We start from the raw sequence: 19,927 nt of genomic DNA on the forward strand, positions 1-19,927 counted from the left end.
GGCGGAGTCTGCCGGATGTTGAAGGCGCAACATTGTTGCACTTATATTCCGGACAAAAGTGTGCAGCTCAAAAGATATGTGAAAAACATTACTAATTTGGAAAAGGAACTCAAACCACTCGAGGTTGACAGTGCCTGGAAGAGACTGGTAGATGGTCTCTCAAATGTAGGTCATTGGCTTGCTAGCTTAGGTAAAAGCTTATTGTTTAAGGTACTGATGCCAATTGGAATTATAGGTCTTATCCTATTTTTCATATTTGTCTGTTGCAAGTGTCGTAAACACACCGGAAAGCATCAAGTGAATGCCAGAGGAGTGAAACGAAGTGTGGATGAGCTTGAATTAGAGGAAATGAATAATCAGATATACAAAAAGGTGAAAAATTCTCACCCTACCAAAAATGAGAAAGAGAAACTGAATCGCTTGTTGGAAGAGATAGAGCTGTATAAAGTGTGAAGAAGTTGGCATCTGGTTCCATTATTCTTGTGATGATAGTAAATATCATCAAAGAGGGGATTGATAGAGCAAGCTTCGCATCGCGACTTGCTCGAGTCAAGAACCTCGCCCGTGTGTAATCAATTAATAAAATTTGTACGTCTTGCTAATCTTTTATTTTTATATTCGAACGAAGTAGAGGAAGCTTGCGTACGTGTATTTCTAATACAACTAATCCATGTCTCTAAAACATGGCCGCCGCTTGGAAAATTGCTTCTGCGCATGCGTCAGTCACACTCACGTGACCTGACGTAGTTATAAGTTTGGTTGGAAAGGGTGCGCATGCGTAATACACAGCTTTGGCAATAACGTGGTACTGCTCGTGCAGTTGCTCTTGTGACAGTGTATATGTTGCTAACATTTAAATTGCATAGTATATTTTTATAATGATAAGTTTGAAGTACAAGACCAATGATGTGTTTTTCATACCGTCACTTCTATGTATTAATTTGTTTTCGCTTACTTTTCATGTATCCTCGACTCGGAGGGGTGCTGGGCTGGGGAGTCCATCTTGGAGGGTATTTCTGCGCAGACTCGCCAGAAGTTGCTATGGCATTGAACTCAGGCCAAAGAAGGTTGATGCCAGAGCCACCCTGGGAAAGGGACACCTCACCCAGCAGAAGCATCATGATTATGCTCAATTGTAACCAAAATGTATTCTCTTCATTGTATTCTGTGCGGCTTTCTCATGAGAACCCCAATTTTGCTAGGCGGTGCCCAGAGATGTAAATTAGGCCTCCAAATAGTCTATTCTGATTGGTGTGTTACCCAGACCCTACCTTAGGACAAATCCAAATTGAGGAATTCTGACACTTTGCAACATTGGGGGGTGGTACACCGTCCCCAAACAGTATAACTACCCTGGGTTCACCTAGGGAAGTCGTCCGACTTGTCTGGTTTAGCTGACCTGTCACTGACCCAACGCACTCAATAGGTGATTGAAGATACAGAGCGCTGCGGAGCACTCTGTCCGAAATTTGACCATAGACTAAGGTTTTACTGAACCTTAAGTGCTGGCGAAGCACTTTGCTGGGGAATTCGCTGACCCAATCGGGGTCTTGATCGATAGCTGCAGAGAGGGTGGAGCGCAGGCGTTGCTTCCGAACTGCGGGTGCTGGTCCTGTCCGAGAGGTCCTGTCCTGATTCCTAATCTGAGGGTTTCCTGTCCTGTCCTGGGTGTCCATTCTGCACGTGCTGTCCATTGAGGGGTATCCTTCCTTGAGGGTTTCCTGTCCTTAACAGACCCGTGGCCAGGGTTTGGTTTCCACACCAGTCTAGGTAAATATCACTCTGAAAACTCTAAATCTTGCACCTTTCTGAATTTCTGTCTTTTGCTTCAATAAAGACATACCTTTGCATATGTTAAATTTTCCATGCTTTCTCCCGCAACCATTGAATCATAAAGTCATTTGCATTTGTTTCATAACGTGTTCCTATGTTACCCTACCTGTTAGAAATTATATTTTGCATTGCAGTTTGTCATTTCCTGATATGGTCTAGAACCTCCTTACATAAACTGTCTAAAGAACTTTTGCCTTAAAGCATAGCGTGTCTCTCTTCATAGACTCTCCTATAGTTATATGAATGTCCCGAACTCCTGTCTCATTCCCTTGAAATAATTCTAGAATACTAGTCTTGATCAAAGCCTATCCCATCTTTAGTGACTCATCTCAAACGTTTTAGTTCTGGATCCTTCATTTAAGTGTGTCCTGGTTCCATTAGTTTATAAATGGTTGCACTGACTTATTTGCTATTCAGCTATGTACTTTCTGTTATTCTGATTATCGATTGCTTAATTACTGTGAATTTGATGCTCTCTGAATTTTACTAAATTAGATAAAGACTTTAAAACTTCCAGTTGTCCGTGGTCATTTTACAAAGATTATTGAATGTTATTTGTTGGGTTTGTATTTTGCTGCCTTTCCTTTTACAGCTAGCTCCCTGATCCATTGTGGTCATAGGTACCCGCATCGGTGGATGGTAAGTCGGGTACGCTGAAGAATAACGAAAGGAACTCACACAATTATCTGATAGCACACCGTGAGGTCATCCGATCAATGTATATGGTGATTTGAAATATATGGGCCCGAAGCCGGAAGTGGCGAAATTATTGGTCGGGTGACCCGCGCGCTCTATCAATCTGATGAGCTGATACCAGTTGTATTAGGTGTTAGGTGGCTCAGCGAGCAGGGCCTACTGTGGTAGTAAGGGAATAATGCCTTACAGCGAGCACTCTCATTTCAGTCAATGGTAGTAGTAATCATACGTGGGGAGGGTCAATCACAGGCTAAGATTTCTAGGAATACCGTCTCACCGCCACACACCATCTTCAGGAATACATATGGTTTTCTTATACATGCTGCATAATGTACCCCAAAGCTCCATATGCTTCATTTTCCTTCTTCGTTGTGAAAGCAAGTTTATCTGACATTTAATAAAGAAAGTTTTCAGAATGTGAAAGGATGGTTTGTTTCTCAGTAGGTTTTTCTGGGAAAATGAAGAGGCTGTAATAAAGGCAAGAGGCTTTGTCCCTTTCGAGATCGACATAGATGACACTGTACTAATTCTATACTTAAATATTCTGCTAGAAAAAGAGACATTTTGGGTGAGCATATTTGGAGTGTCAGTTGTGTTGTAGAGTGTTTCATATAAAGGAACTGCTTTCTGCTTAAAATTTGGGACCAACCCAGGGTTTCCCTAATCACATTGTTTTGAGATGTATGGGAAGGTGTACCTGATGGACCCATCATTCTGAAAAACATGTTTTCAGAACTGTCCTACTGGCATTTGTTCAAGATTCTTAATAAATCCTGATGGCTAATGTGATTACAGTATACTCAAAATATAATGCATGCATTATATCTAAAGACAAAACTTTAACATCCAGTGGCTATCCACTGCACGATAAGATAAGTCTAGGTAAATAGACTAAGAATAGTAATTTCATGCTTATATTGATGATGATGATGATGTATTAATAGAAATTTTGGTAATGCAATATTATTGTAGTTCAGTATTATCAACCTTGATATAGTGTCATACAACTGTGTTCGCACTTAGAAAACGACTATAAAGTTGTGATGTCAAGCTTTGACTGTATGTTTGCGCCGTTGATTATGGCTGTCAATTAGAGCAGTACTCATTCTGTTTCAAATAATATGCCTAATTGTTTTGTGACGTCACTCTGTTAGTGAATTGTCTTTTGGCAACTTTGCTATTTAAATTGAATCACACATGGTAACACCTGTCAACACCACTCATTATAAAATAGCACGGTAAATACTGTATAGCTGAAATGTTCATCATCTGTATTTAAAAGTGCTACATACTCGATTTGTTCCTCTCTACAAAACCATTAATAGAACTCAGGAACGATTTCATCTGTTGCAAAATGGTTTGGTTATTTTTACTTAGTAATAACACTCATTTTCATTGAAAAAATACAAAAATTTGTGATTGAAGGAGACAAAATAGTAATGCAAATTTACATATTTATAGTAAAAAAGTCCCACTCTGCAACTCTGGGCAATAGCTTGCTTAATCTCCACAACGGCCCCCACAACGCTAAGGATGCCTGGCCTCCACCTTGGGGGTGCCCAGGAGTGGACACCTCACAGGGAAAGCCAGGATGGGTTCCACAGCGGTATTCGTACAAGCGCCTTTAGACCCTTGCAGGTGAGTAGTGCGCTATACAAGTATCAATTTTTACAAAAGGTAATCTTCCTGTTCCTAAATTTCTGAGTGATGAATGCATTATTTTGCAAAAATATTGACATGTCGGGAATGGGAATACAGGTAAATTGGAAATCCAGAATAACAGAAGAAGGGACCAAAACACCGAGGGCCCAATTCCCAGATCAATTTGCATGTACCAATGGTTTTCCTCCTGGCGTTGGTGCAGATTCGCAACATTTTGAATTCACAAAGGTTTACAAGAGTGGTCATGGAAACGTACAGCAGTCATACATTGACAAAAGTGTACGTCTAGACTTTAGAGTGTGATTTGCTTCTGAATCTGGTAAGACATATTTACCCTCCGCTCTAACGGTAACTGGGGGAGTTCATGACTACATTTTTAATCTGCGCCACATTATTTTAAACTCACTGTGTTTGTGTGCTAACAAATGCATTTGGGCGAAGTTCGCTAGTAGCAGAACTGAATTGTAAAGTTTGTTTTCACTTGCTGGGAACAATCTGGCATTGCCTAATGGCTAGGGCGGTCGACCTAGAATCTTGGGAACTGGGTTCGAGTCTCGGCAATGACGCTGAACATCCTGTGATTCTGGGCAAATCCCTTAATCTCCCTGTGCCTAACAAAAATGAATGTGTCCTCATGTAATGCAACTGGTACTCAATTCGGGTCAAGTTCGAGCTATATAACACTGTAAAAAAAACCACGCATTGGCATAGCCAATAAGTCTCGCTTTTGGGACCTTCTAAGTATTTAGTTATGCAGCACAATATCCTTGGTGCAACAACATCAACTGTTGCGTGGCTAAACACTTATAAGGTCCCAAAGGCGAGACCTATTGGCTATGCCAATGCTTGTCACCATTTATGTTTCTGTCTTCTCGCACTGCGAGAAAGCAGTGAGGCGGCGCCCAAACGCTCCTATGGAGGAGCCGCCACTGTGTGCACCTATGCTGAGGCCACAGGCGAGTCTGCTGCCGCTGCAGGCGCCATGAGTAATACAGGAGTGCTTGTCCACAGAGGGGAGGCTGTACCATACAGGGTGCTGCTGACAAAGGCAGGTAATGTCTGTGAGCAAACAGTAGTCAAATCTCTCCCAGTAGTCAGGCCGTGGAAAACACAGTGGGCTGATTCCAAAATGGTATGATTGGATAGAGGTATTCAGCAGGTTAGCACCTACAGCGAAGATCCATTGAAAGCAAACAGCGAGCACTGCCATCATTCTACTTGCTGAATGTGGTGTGGAATGTTCATTGTCTGGAATTACAGTCGATGGAAAGTCGCCGGCGCCACAATGGAGGTAACAATACCATCGCTATTTGACGAGCAAAAGTTGAGCAGAATATGATTCCTTTCTACTTTAACCACTTACATCTTGTTGATGAGCCTCGTGGTATGCACGAGCCGCCGACTCACCAGGAAATATTCCCTTTATTACAACCCTGGTGGAAAGGAGGCACGTGGCCAGACGGGCACCTTCATTTGCAGCGTTGTAGCACATATGGTACTGTGGCACTGTGCAGATCATTAGTTACGTGTTCTGTTCATTAAATGAGAAGCTTTGAAGGATTTAGCTTGCGCGTGACTGCAAAGTATTTTTATACAGGACAGGGTGAACCAAGTCAAAGTCCTTCTTTTTCTTCATTGTCCAAATGAAAGAACCTTCAAAATCCTGTGTTCCAAATTCCAGCTGTGCAAAAATATGTTGTGTTTCAAGAACATGGAACACATGAACGCATGAGACAACTTTTTCGCCTCCTAGTTCACTAATGGCACTGTCACTAGGGTGGGGGCAGCGTTGTAAGTTCATGCATACAAACTATCGCTTTTAATAAGCACTTCTCTTATCTGCTGCACCCAGCTGCAGATAAGAAAGCTTTAAGCAGATCATATTCAGTGTATTTAGCTGGATTTCAAACATTCCGCAGATAATCATTTCTTTTTATGCACTGGCACTCCGTCAGGCAGTCGGAGGCTGCGCTGAAGGTGCTGGTACCCTGGGGCCAGAGGCAGCGAGAGAGAGTGAGTGAGCGCGGAACAGCCTCAGGGAGAACTGGGCCGGAGGGAGTGCGGGCCACTGAGGGCTTCGGGGAACAGGAGCGAGAAGCAAGTGTGGAACAGTGTGCACGAGGTAGACACTAGGAGCTAGAGACGAGTGTGAAGAGGTGTGCACGAAGTAGGAGTGGGAGACAAAGGGAAAGTGAGGCATAGAGACAGAAAGAGAAGGGGGAAAGAGAGGGAGTAAGAAAAAGAGGGAGGGAGGATTTCATTGGCAATCCCCGGCAAGAAAAATGAAACACGTCTTAATCGCAATTACGTAAAGTGGTTAAATACACGCTGGGTAAGCTGCTAAGTACTAGCGAACAGATTAGAGGAGAGACAACAGCTAAAGCACAGGCAGCTCCCAAGAACGTAAAGTAAACGTTGTTTATGTGTCGCTGCACGCGAGGGTGCTGCACGCGAGGGTGCTGGGTGCATTCCTGCGTCTTCGTTTAATAGTTAATGTAGCTCGACTGACACTTTGCTTTTGCTTTTTAATATAAAATGCAACATGTACTAAAGAGGCCATTATTATTAAAATCTGATTAAGAAACACAATAAAAACAAAGGACAATGTAATTTTTATTTATTTCTGCTGTCTCTGCGGCTTTTATTGGTTTGCTAAGCACATGCGTGTTTACTCTTTAGAGTGTCTGTATGAACATTGCGACATCATGGCAGGGCGCACGTGGAGCCTTTCTCAATCTCTTTATATTATCCAACTACGTCTGCACATCTTGATCATTGTGTACTTTGTGGAGTAGCCAGTTGTGGTAGTTTTAAACAAATGGCCGTCTCTCAAATTGGGCTGCGGGGAACGTGACAGCATATCAAAGAGTGCTATTGGCGAGGGAGTGTCTTTGGCATCCATGAAGTGTGGAGACGAATTTTACAGTATTTTTCTGGCTACTCCCGGAGATGTGTTTACCAAGCCACCTCTTTCTCAAATTTGCCTGAAAATGCACCATTTGCCAACTCTTTTTTCAAACTTTTCTCAGAGGGATAACCCCCCAAAGCCCCCATAGGTGGTTCAGGCTCGCTCGCTCCACTCGCTCACCACAGAGCAGTATTTACGCCACACCACTTTCAAATGTCACCAGCCGCCACTGATTGAGCCATGAGGTGGGAGGGTGGGGTACAGAAAGGGACAACTGCTTCTTGTATTCCTTCTGACATTCTCACTGACTAGGGTGACATCAGCATTTTAAGATGAGTGCCTCTGAAGATATGTAGGTCTGGGGGCAGTCGGTTACTCTACTGTGAGGAACATGTCAGCAAAGGCCAAGGAAAGAGCAGTTGTACAAATGGGTTCTCAGTCAGAATTTGAGTCAGTGTCTAAGGGTGTCGAGAGAGGCCTGGTGTAGGCTTAGTCTGGTATAAAGGCAATAGATGGGCAGCCAGGTGGCAAGGGCCTGTGCAGCGTTTCTTACTTCAGGCCAATTCCTGCATTGCAGGCAGAGCAGGGGTACAGGAAGCTGCAATGTATGGTGATATTTGATGCTTGGTTGGAGTACACACACACAAGCACGAAATAAAGTGGAATAAAGAACAACACAAATAGCTTGATAGTGTTAACGTGTTAACTATTGATACCATCCTACAAAGCCAAGAAAAAGGATGGGGCAGATTTACAAGCCCCTTGTGACACTTTAACGCCGCTGTTGCATCACTTTTGTGACGCAGTGGCATCGTAAACAAAACGCCAGGTTGCGGCACATTTACAACGTGAGGCATCTAGGGAGATGCGTCACATTATAAAGCCCTTCATCAAATTATACCTGCATCAGGTATAATGTATGCAGGGTGGGCGTTCCGACACAAGAAAGCCTCGTAAAAGTGACACAGTGAAATCTACAAGATTTCACTGTGTCACTTCCACAATGCCACTACGTCAAAACCTTACGCTTGCTTGAAGCATGCATAAGGAGTGATGCAGCATAATAGGAATAGGCATTCCTAAGCGTTGCGCTTGCGACATGACTCCAGCAAAGCAATTACCTTTACGACAACAGATTCGTGAGGCATCTGTCAATCCTTTATCCACGGTGCACCGTATTGTAAATGCAACACATTCATGGTGGCGCAAGGGTTTTTTTGTGTGATGCAATTGAACTGACGCATCTCTGCTAAAATGCAGAGATGTGCAAGTTCTTGTAAATCTGCCTGATGTGTTTTGGTGTGTCAGTTTTCTAACAAGTGCCCTAATAGTTTGTGGTCACATAGAAGAATATGCATAAACAGTATGAAAAACCATTTGCAATTATATCTTTATTGAATTAAACTGAAAGAAACATTTGAAAATATTTTGAATAAAATTAACAAAGATAAATCCAGAATATAAAAATGAACAGAATGAAAGGAAGGAAAAGGAATTAAATGAAACGAATGAAAGAAAATGAACAGCATAATTTCAGTGTGGTAATTTGAACTAGAAGTTAACGCTACAATAATTAAAGAACAATTGGTGTGTATTCAATACATTGATTCAGGAGCGCTCCAATACTCAATTACATTTGTAAATATATTGAGTATGGCTAATAATAGGACCTTGAATAAATGCCCTTATTTGCCTTGATTTTGTAATTCCGGTTCAGCAAAGACCTGCACTTCGCAAAGCGCAAGGCACTCCTGTCGGCCTTGTATAATGATGTTCACATAGCGACCGACCATTCCATGGCAGTAGAATGTCTGGGTGGCACCAGCTCCGATTCCAGAAATGTAGGCGCACCTGGGGAAGCAATAAACAGATAAAGATTAAATAATTCATTAAAGTTTGACACACTCTGTACTCCAGTGTTCTATTTATACATTGTTTATCAAGAAGGACTAGCTAAGTTGTGTGAACGGACTCAATGGGTACGCATGTTGACAAACCATTTGGTTTGGTCATGAAGCCTTCACCCACCAACCTAGTTGGTGACATGCTTCATCATCTGGCCCACCACAGTGACACAGAATGTGTCCCGGGTGTGCTGCGACTCCAGATTACTGAGGAGCTGGTATACTCGCTGAGTGTGCAGTGTCGGTGAATGTGAAGGTGAAAATTTAAAAGCTATACACTGGGTCCCAGTACCCAAGGGTATATGGATAGACTTTAATTACTGGGCCCCTGTTAGCAACTAAAAAGGCAAACGAACGCGTTGGAGTAAATTATGACCTCCTACGTCCTGTGTGACCACAGGACGTAGGAGGTCATAATTTACTCCAACGCGCCCGTTTGCCTTTTTAGTGCAGACAAAGCAACTTGTGAAGTGCAACACCAGAGCACTAGATGATGTGCAGCGGGGGCCCAGGGGCCCATGATTATGAATCTATCACGCAAAGCAGCAAGGTGCCTGTGTTGTGATCAGGATTGATTCTGTGCAAGAAGGGATACTTTAGAGTCACACATGTATTTCTGTAGCATGACACTGACATGTCATCAGTCATAAAACTAGTAATCTCACCTGTACCCATTACAACAGATTCCATGCAAATGCCATTCTTAATCTGTTCTCTCTCTTGCTTAGCTTCTGTGTATCTGGGGCCTATGCCCCCCTCCCTTCCGCAGTGTTTTCCTGTGCAATGTGAGTTGTTGGGTGCCTGACAGTGTCTTGGACCTGCTCCGCTGTTGTTTGGGTTTGCCGTGAGTGCTCCTCTTGCGCCGTGTGCCTGGCGTGAGGTGGACGTCACATTAATGGGGTCCTGTAGGCCTTGTATCCCACTACTGGATGAGACTATGGTGGAGCCTGCATCCTTTAGGAAGTCGAATTTGGAGTAAATTTTGGGTTGGGAGAGGATTTTCCATTGGCGTGTCCTGTATTGTTGGGTCGAGGGGGATTAATGCTGTTTGCTGCTTTGTTCCCTCACCTTTGATTGTTGGTGTCTTCTTCTTGCCTTTTGTCACCTGCCCGGGTTCATGGGAGGTTGCCTTCTTGATTTCCCTGACCTCATTGTTCCTGGCCCTCCCTGGCTGACCCTTGTGTTTCCTTGGCTGCCTTGGTCTCCTTGACTTGATTGTTGTTTATTGTTTGTTTGTGGCTCTCTTTTTACTATTGCCTAAGGCTGATGCCTAGGGCTCATCCTAGGGCTGCTTCTGCATGGTTTCCTGAGGCTGCCCATATGGCTGTCGGGGCCGTGTCTGTATGGTATACACTCAGTGGGAGCTGATGGCCCTGCAGTCTGCAGCCCTCTAGGCCCCTTCTCACTTTAGGGGTATCTTCTGCTGTGCCCCTCTCCTGATCCTTGGCTGTCCTAAGCTGCTGTGGTCGCTATCACTGCGTTCAAGGTGGCTGCAGCAGGGGTCAGTTGGCCGGAGAGAGAAGGTGACATAAGGGGGGGCTGGGCATTCCACAAATGTCTGCCGGTTCACTGAGCTTGCTTCAGGACTTCATGCCACTCAAGCCCCTGATCCAGCCTTAGAGCCTGCCGCACCGTTTGCTGAAGTTGGCAGGGGCAGGCAAGGTCACATCAGTCGCCTCAGGGAGAAAATTGAGGGCCGTTCGAGTCGGGGCACGTCCCTTAACCGTGACCTTGGCTGCCCCAACTGCCTCTGCGGTCCTCTGTCTTTACGCCTTTAATGGAAGGCACAGTTTAAAAAAAATGTGCTCACACTACACTCTATCAGCACCCAGTTTGCTTCACTCCCCCTCGGACAGTGAAGACATGGTTGAGAGACGTGTTGAGGGAGGCAGCGTGAGGTGCAGCAGCAGTGGTGTGGCAAGTTGGTACTGCAGGCTGGGGAGATGCAGGAGCCTGTGGAGGGCTGGTAGTTCAAACGAGAGCGATACATCGGGTACTGGTGGCAGAGGTGCTGGCAAGTGGGGCTCCCCTGGTGTGTCCACAAGCCGCATCCGGATCTAACCAGGCCACCTCTGCGGATCACCTGAGGCTCTCTAGCAGTGGCTGCCGGCTGCCGCACTCGCACAGTCGCCGGGCTGCGGGAGTAGTGGCAATTACAGGCTGCGGAGGTCCAGGCGCCTGTGCTGTCGTGTAGTTCCTACAATTCTATACAGGATCTGAACGTTTAGACAACATAAACTAAGGTGATTGGTGTCCAGACTGATTCCAGGCACCCGAAAGGATATGTTAGTCTGTAGACCAGCTAGCTCACAGTACCACTATGAGCTACTCTTCCCAAGGAGCGAATAGTTTCTGGCAACTATCAAACATGACAATTCTGACCCCTCAGGGATCGTGGAAACTCTACAGTACTTTTCGCTCAGTCACTCGTGCTTACTTTGTCTCAGAGAGATACACAGAATAAAAAGTGGGGATGTTTGCAATAAGCATTTATTGAACCAGCGTCATTCTAGTATAAAATACGTGTGCTGCAAAAACCATTAGAAATAACCAGATATATATATGGTCATGAGCCCCAGTAGAGTAAAGAAAAGGTAGAATTCTACCATAGAGTTAAAACAATGAATATGTGCGGGCATATAAATACATAACAGTAATAATGAGTACTCCTACGATGCAAACCCTAACCAGATGTACCTAAATATACCTAGCATGTATGTAGGTGTGTAGCCAAGAATCCCCTTAGGACAGAGCCAACCCATTACCTGAAGTGGGAGAGCAAAGGACCCCATCTTGGTCTCCAGATTGACACCCCACAAGGGATGTCAGACTACTGCGTGCTGGAGTTGCTGCGTGCAGGGCCCACAGCATCTTGCATCAGTGTGTCAACATGGCAGGCTTTCTGCACTGGTTTGTCAAGTGAAGATGTAGGGCTTATAGACCCGAAAGATACCCTTAGGGGTTGTACCTAAAAGTGTACTGTGGGCTTGTCAGGCAAGGATGATGATAGAGGTGACCCTTATACAGATTTATTATGCAGAAGATGGCAATTCTGCAGTGATACTGAGCATCTTCATGCATAATACATGGGTTAGTTTTCGGAGAAAAACCACACAACAGTCATATTGCTCCTAGCTAGGTAAAAGGTCAGTGTCATACCCGTTATGTAGAACAACGGTAGGACAGATGTAAGTGAAAGGTTGTGTAACTACCTAGGCCTATGTTAGGGTACATTGGGGTTCATAACAGTGCCTTGAGCCTTGAGAGTGAAGCGGTGGATCGGATGCCGGGTGCCTGGGTGTCTGTGTACCACCCGGCTCACTTGGATCAACTCTGACTGCTGGCGCAGTCTTACTAGCTTGCATTTGACGTCAGATCCCAGAAGCAGCCTCCCGAGTAGCAAACTGGATTCTCCCTATAAGTGACAGACTAGGACCACACAGGAAGAAGAGGAGAAAAACCTGCAACTGCGATTTTGAGAAGGTGGATCAAGTCTCTTATTGCAAAGGCCCCTGAAGTTGAGGGTCAAGTCTGTCTATTGGCAATCCAAGAAAGATCGACCCGTAGTATGTCCTCTACAGTAGCTAAGTTGCAAGGTGCTTCGATTTCCATGATTTGCCAGGCAGCTACATGGTCTGATTCAGCTAACTTTCCTAAACATTATAGTCTCTCAGAAGAACAAAATATTCATTGGATACATGGTTCTATCCCCTATGAAGGAATAAGGGAGAGTTGAATTTCTGTTATGTATTAAAAAAACTATTTCTGTTCAGCATGCACTGCCAGTTGTCCGTGTTGTGTTCACTTGCTAAATCTCATTTGCTATAAATTCATGATAGGGAGGGGGGAAACGGTAATGCTTAAATTACATACCGGCAATGGCATTACTCTGAGTGCTACTCTCTCGCTTTAATTCATATTTATAATTCAAATATTTTAAGCATGAGGCTATCCATCATTGCAAGTATTCCATATGTGACTATGATTCTCTGCTCCCTGTGTCTGACGAAGATGTGCAAAGTCCTGGAGGTCCTGAGGAAGGGTTCAAGGAAAGTTCCAAGAGCAAACTAACTGAATGGGAGATGCTCCAACCTCCAAGACAACTTGAACTGGTCAGCAGCACTAGTTGCAAGAGGACGTACATTTTATAGTTTTTTGTGCTGATCAAACTGATGAAGGATGATTATATCACTGGCACCCGGGGGAGAGGATATATTCTTGCTGGTTTGTAATGTGCGCTTCTCCTCTGCGGCAGGTCTGGCGAGCTGCAACCTGACAGGGTTTGAGTGGAAGTGCACATAAGCGTTTGCATCCATTGAGCACAAGTCCCACAATGCATGTCCTCCCCCGATTACTGCTAGAAGCTGCAACAAGGCCAGGAAGCAATAGAACTGGAGACATTATTTCATTTCCATGGATGCCTTTTCTGTGAGCTACAACCTAAGACTCTGAAGGCCATGCCCAGAATGTTGCCCTCAGCCCTACAACAGGGTTTGTGGGAGAGAACAGAAAACCACAGGCAAGCAGTGAGAGCTGGGGTGGGCAATATGACAGCTTGGGGGCTAGACACTCCAGATGGGTAGTGGTGTAGACTTGGCAATATAAATGCATCTCACACCTAGAACAAGGAAATCACACGTTAAGTGGTTATTGTCCAAAAGTATGTTTGGGCAGAAATCGAATTTTCAAAATATGAGTAAGTTCCTTTATTACATCAGGTGTAAGAACACACCACTCGTAAGTTGTAAAGATGTACAACATACACCATGAAAGGTGCTGCAGGAAGCAGTCCAGGTCATATCTACTGAGAGAGCATAGTTCCCCATGATGACCACTATGGCAGCTCTCTTTGCCTTTGGCACTATCTGGGCAAGGACCACACAAACACACTTGCCATTGACAAGCTCACAACAAGCGTACGCTGTGTGCGCAATCAGTGACCTCCATCAACAACTTACTACAACAATCAGCGAGTGAATATGAGGAGGGGAGTCGGAGCTCAATTTAGAAACAAGTTTGAGGCCTTAGTAGAGTTCCGCAAGACAGAGGAGGACAAAGTAAGGAGCCAGTGGAGGTAAACAATTATATACTAAAGTTCACTAAGTAAAGTAAAAATAAACAACGACTAAAACATTTCTCAGATCACAAGGCAATGAATACAGTTAGGACCTGGTGGAAGGAAATAACTAAAACAAACTGAAAGTAAATTGAGGTACTGTCCTTATTTACAAATAAGTAACATTGATTGTGACAAAACAATTATTAAATTATGCTCTTTAAAAGTAAGATATAGCTCATAAACCGGAACAAATGCTCTGGAATATATCTTACACGTGATCAGAGTAGAAATCATGTATTAAGATTGTACTTACTCTAACCTATTTTCCATAATATTCATTTCAATTATGTATTTAGTCAATTGAATACTTACACTCTTCATTTCAAGATGGGGGATCCATTACTCTGATCACATGCAGGACTGGAGATGTAAGTCTTGTAATACAATAAACGCCACAGCTGAACCGAAACAAGCACCTGTCATTTGTAAATGGCAAATAAAAGTGAACAAAGTTTACACCTTACCTTGCATTGTTATTTCCATAGTTTGATGGGGAATTTCCTATAAGAATTTCTGCTCCATTCAGCCTTTCAGGATGAGAATTTCTGTTGGTGATGGAAATGGAATACATTTTATGTGGCTTCAGTAAATCCACCCTCCACCAGGGATTTTGTTGATAATCTGTATGGGTGCAGGATCCATGTAAAAAATTGGGATCCTGATTTCCATCTATCGCGTTGATTGCATGTGCCAGGTAACCTTGGTGACTCCATTCCCCAGCAAGAATACTTGACTGGGTGGCTCGACCACCAAGAGCCACATTCTCACCTGAAAGTAAACAGAACATGATTTGAGACCCAGCTGTGGTTGCTTCAAAAGGACAATCTTCATTCCTAAAACAGCCCACATGTGCCCCAGATTGCTTTGAGCAGAGTCCAGGAAGTGGTAAGGAGACAGACTAGTGCTGTCTCTTCCCAAGACAAAAAGCTGTTTAAAAAACGATTTTCACTTTCTGTGTTTACTGTCTATGCCTGTGGTTGTTACAGTTACAAATTGTAGTTTTATCCTGCCTGTAATTGCATATTTTATCACCTGTGTTGGGTTTTAAATGTGTGGTTTTCCCTGCCCATGATTGCCTTCATTTAGTGTGTTGAATTGTGGGATTTGCAGTCCAACCTCTGTAGTTTGTCCCTCTAATTCCTTGGTGACAAATCTGTTTTCCCTCCAAATTTCTCCTTTGCTCTGTGCTTAGGCCTGTGTGCTCAAACAGTGCACCCCCAGCCACCATTTTGTGTTCACAAGCCAGTGAGGCCAGCCCACCTGCCCCCCCCTAGCTACAGGGATTTTCTACATCAGAGGGTGCTTCTGTGAGCTGTATTTACTGGGGCCTGTGCACTTCGTTTATTGGCCAGCAGGGGGAGTAAAGCTTTATTCAAACAGTATTGTTAGATTTCGAGTTAGTGAAGCCTTTACCTGCTGAAGTCCAAAGTTGTGGATTGAGCCTGTCTGTCTCCTAGGAGATTCTGAACAGGAGCAAGCAGCTGCCCAAACCCCACCCCCAGGCCAGCAGACCATTGGCTATTCAGCTACCAGGCAAGTCTGAGCCCTCCTCTCACACCTGCCCAGGCCCCTGAAGGCCTTGCTGGGTGCACCCCAAATCATTCTCCTCCATCTTGTGAGTTGCAGCCCACATGTGCCCCAGATTGCTTTGAGCAGAGTCCAGGAAGTGGTAAGGAGACAGACTAGTGCTGTCTCTTCCCAAGACAAAAAGCTGTTTAAAAAACGATTTTCACTTTCTGTGTTTACTGTCTATGCCTGTGGTTGTTACAGTTACAAATTGTAGTTTTATCCTGCCTGTAATTGCATATTTTATCACCTGTGTTGGGTTTTAAATGTGTGGTTTTCCCTGCCCATGATTGCCTTCATTTAGTGTGTTGAATTGTGGGATTTGCAGTCCAACCTCTGTAGTTTGTCCCTCTAATTCCTTGGTGACAAATCTGTTTTCCCTCCAAATTTCTCCTTTGCTCTGTGCTTAGGCCTGTGTGCTCAAACAGTGCACCCCCAGCCACCATTTTGTGTTCACAAGCCAGTGAGGCCAGCCCCCCTGCCCCCCCCTAGCTACAGGGATTTTCTACATCAGAGGGTGCTTCTGTGAGCTGTATTTACTGGGGCCCGTGCACTTCGTTTTTTGGCCAGCAGGGGGAGTAAAGCTTTATTCAAACAGTATTGTTAGATTTCGAGTTAGTGAAGCCTTTACCTGCTGAAGTCCAAAGTTGTGGATTGAGCCTGTCTGTCTCCTAGGAGATTCTGAACAGGAGCAAGCAGCTTCCAACTCCCTGGCCAGCAAACCTTGTCTGAGGTTGCTGGGACCTTATATGGTGTGCTGGTGGTTGGCACATGTGTACACTGATTGGTGGTTGTATCTGGTGTTTCTATTGGGTTAGGGTTAATGTCCTCATTGGTTGGGTATTTGAGGGTTCTGACTGGTTTCTCGGTCTGTGATTCAATCATTGCAGGGTTGGGACTAGGGCTAGGGTTCGGATTTCTATAGGAAGTAGGGACTAGGGCTTCCTATGTTATTGGTTGTTGGGACTAGGGCTAGGGTTAGACCTTCAATTGGAAGTAGCTATTTAGTGCTTCTGGTGTGATTGGTTGTTGGACCAGGTGTGGGACTAAGAGTAGGGTTAGGCTTGCTATTGGAAGTAGGGACTAGGGCTACCTGTACCATTGGCTGCTTGGACTTGGATTGGGACTAGTGGTAGGGCTAGGGCCTTTACTGGACGTAGAGATCAGGGTTTTTGAACTGATTGGGTGCTTGGACTAGGGTTTAGATTGGCTGCAAGGTCCTGGTCTCCTATTGGTTCTAGAAGTTAGGGCTAATGTTGTGATTGGATAATGTTAGGGCTAGGGTTCCCATTGGCTGAAGGGGTCACCTGATTACTAGGGCTTAAAAAAAGGCCAGGCTTAGGGCGTCTCAGCCCGGGCGTCGAGGCTAAGGGTGGAGAGGACAAGGGTAGTTGCCTGTTTGTGCCTGTTCGAGACTGATCGGGACTAGGGACAGAAATGCTGCCCTTTTTCTCATAAAAAAAAACCCCCTTCACTCTTTTATCCCTCCACTATCCTTTTTTTCTATAAAAATTAACAGACTAACATGTTCACTTCTCAAATTCCATGTTCCATATTCAACTATACTAATATACTGCCCAAATAACTGAATAACATATCTACTACTCAAATTACTTCATATTTATACTATACTAATTTTCAACACTAATCCTTTATGGGTTCCGGAGTGGCGTGCTACTCGCCAAAAAGCACTTCAACACCCATCAGGGGTAACAAGTGCTATATGAATGCAAATCTTTCTTCTCCTTTTATCCATCCTCTATCCCTCTCACTCCAAGTAACAGACTAATATACACCACTGAAATTACCTTATTTCATCTATCCTTCTGCTATAATTCCAAATCCAAATAACTGACTAACCTATTCACCACTTAAAATGTACTTGCATGTTTCACTATACTAATTCAACACTAATCCTCTGTGGGTCCCGGAGTAGCGTGCTACCCGCCGAAAAAGCGCTTCGACGCCTCGTCAGGGGTAGTAAGCGCTATATAAATGCAATTACAATACAATACAATTTATGCCATGACATAATTACTATTTATATCTTAGAACAGTAGATAAGGTTTGGAAAATCAGTGGGCCTATGTTAAATATATATTGCCATGATAAATGCAGTAAACAATCAACAATCAAGTTTAGGAGGTGATTGTAACAAAGCATTTTGACAGAGGACACATTAAGGGTATTTTATAAATATATTGAGTTAGCACAATCATATCTATGTTGATATCCAGATTGAACCAAAGTGGCCATTCACAAAAAAACATTTACTTGTTTGTCCCACTTCAATAACTTAGACACCACACATTACCTTTACGTGCCCCACATGGGACTGCTTCACTAGCACAGCTATTCTACATGGATGTCACACCCTCAGCTGGTGGATTTTAAGGCCGGATTCTGAGGTTTTCACTTCCACTTCCTCAAGGATATAGTCCTACTTCCGCCATTGAGCCAGCCATCCCTTCTTTAGGTGGAACAGCACAGCCAGTATTCGTTCATTATAAGGCCAGGGATGTCACTGAACCTTTCATAACTTTGCATGGGCTTCCTGTGCATCACAATGTATCCCGCTCCCTCAGCATGTCCACACCCACATTGTAAACCAGGGACCTGTGCATTGTGCTCTTCTACTGCAGATGCTTGCAGGGTACTGTGCTCAACCAGATCTGTGCTACAGAAATATGTGAAGTGTTTATTAGGCTGAACCAACAGTAGGCCTGCTTGCCAGTACTCTGCCTGCTATCAGTTGTGGGGAGAATGTTACACTCCTTAAAGGTAGGGCCTACAACACCTCTCGTTTGCCAAAATTGTTTCACTGTATAGAGTGTATGTTTCCCGATGAGTATAGAGCAGCATGTAATGCAAAAGTTGAAAAGTATGAAAAAAAAACAGCAAAACTTTGAAAATAATTTAAAGGCCATTGCCAAGGATCTCAGTTATCCAGAGTATCCATTTTGTTTTCAGATACACACAATATGATTCCAAATACTTCTTTAGTGATATATCCTGGTTTGAAAGACTTACGTTTCCAATATAATTCTGGTATCCTACAGTACGATGGTTAATATAGAGTTTGGAAGCTTTTAAGGCTGATGTAGTCAACACGTTTTTCACCCCTTCCTTTTGGCCTGAAAGTCTGGGGTTTTCTGAAGGCTCGAGTTCGAGGAAATAACCAAAAGTAGTTAATTTTAAAGATTGTTAAAACGCTAGTAAAGGTGGCAAACTAATCTGAGTGTATAGTTCTTAAGCAATTGTACTACACTCGTGATTAAACATTAGTATGACTTATTTTCCAGGTGCTAAGTGATTAGGTGCTGTTTAGTGATAAATAATACAGGAATTCTTGATGTAATCACTTATATTATATCTTCTATTTATTTAAGCCTACATTGTGATAGTTTTCAATGAGTGAGCTTGCACTGGCATATCCTATTGTCAAGAGTTATAAAAAATACCTTTAATTAATTCTTTTTTTTGGTTTCTCATGGTCACTTTGTAGCGTAGTTCCTATATTCCCATTAGGCTCTGCGCATTGGAATAATTTATCCTATAGGTTAGACGTAGGACTGAGGTTGACTAGGTCTCTATCGAATATATTAGACTTAATTGTGAGTGCCAGCTAGCTCGGAGGTCACTAGAAACTTTCTCGAATTTACAAGAAGGGATTCGTTTTTGACAACCGCATAAACATGACAACTTTGTTTCCCAAGAATAAGAAAAGTATCTCTAGAGTCGCGGAAACAATAGATAGCTATTTCACTCAGTCAACCGTGCATGCTTCGTTTCACCAGAGGTGTAGATAAATAGAGAGGCGGGCGTTTTCAATAAAAGTATTTATTGAACAGTCTTCTTTCTCATGCAGAGGAAATGAACTGCTACAATCGTAATACTGGTTGCAAAGTACAATGCATACAGTACGAAGAGTATTATAAAATAATACTGTAAAAGCATGGTATGATTTCTAAGCCATGTAAAATAACATAAAATACATTCATTAATAAATAATGACTAAAAGTACTCAACTGGTGCTTCTAAAATACGCCTACCCTGGTGTACCTAACCTAGGTCTAGTACGAGGGAAGAAGTAAGTGAGGTGTAGCTTAAGTTTAGTATTCTTTTGCCAAGAATCTTTTCCAAGAATTCTCTAAGGGCCTAATCAGCTCGGTACCTTGGTTTTAGAATGAAGGAGGTCTGGTATCTCTCTCTCAGGACTCGATTTACCAGCAACCCCCA

At 43.5% G+C, this 19,927-nt stretch overlaps 1 protein-coding gene across 1 annotated transcript in view; it reads right to left on the minus strand.

Annotated features, from left to right (window-relative positions):
* Positions 1-8,784: 8,784 nt before the first annotated feature.
* Positions 8,785-19,927, minus strand: part of LOC144762947 (fucolectin-like) — a 55,215-nt gene continuing 44,072 nt past the window's right edge. Inside the window, exons 3-4 of the mRNA XM_078648246.1 lie at positions 14,587-14,890; positions 8,785-8,950 (exon numbers count right to left, since the gene is read on the minus strand). Of these exons, the coding sequence (XP_078504372.1) occupies positions 8,785-8,950; positions 14,587-14,890 (470 nt within the window). The remainder of the gene's footprint in view (positions 8,951-14,586; positions 14,891-19,927) is intronic.

The sequence above is a fragment of the Lissotriton helveticus genome, chromosome 6 (assembly GCF_964261635.1).
Source record: "Lissotriton helveticus chromosome 6, aLisHel1.1, whole genome shotgun sequence".
NCBI classification, from domain to species: Eukaryota; Metazoa; Chordata; class Amphibia; order Caudata; family Salamandridae; genus Lissotriton; species Lissotriton helveticus.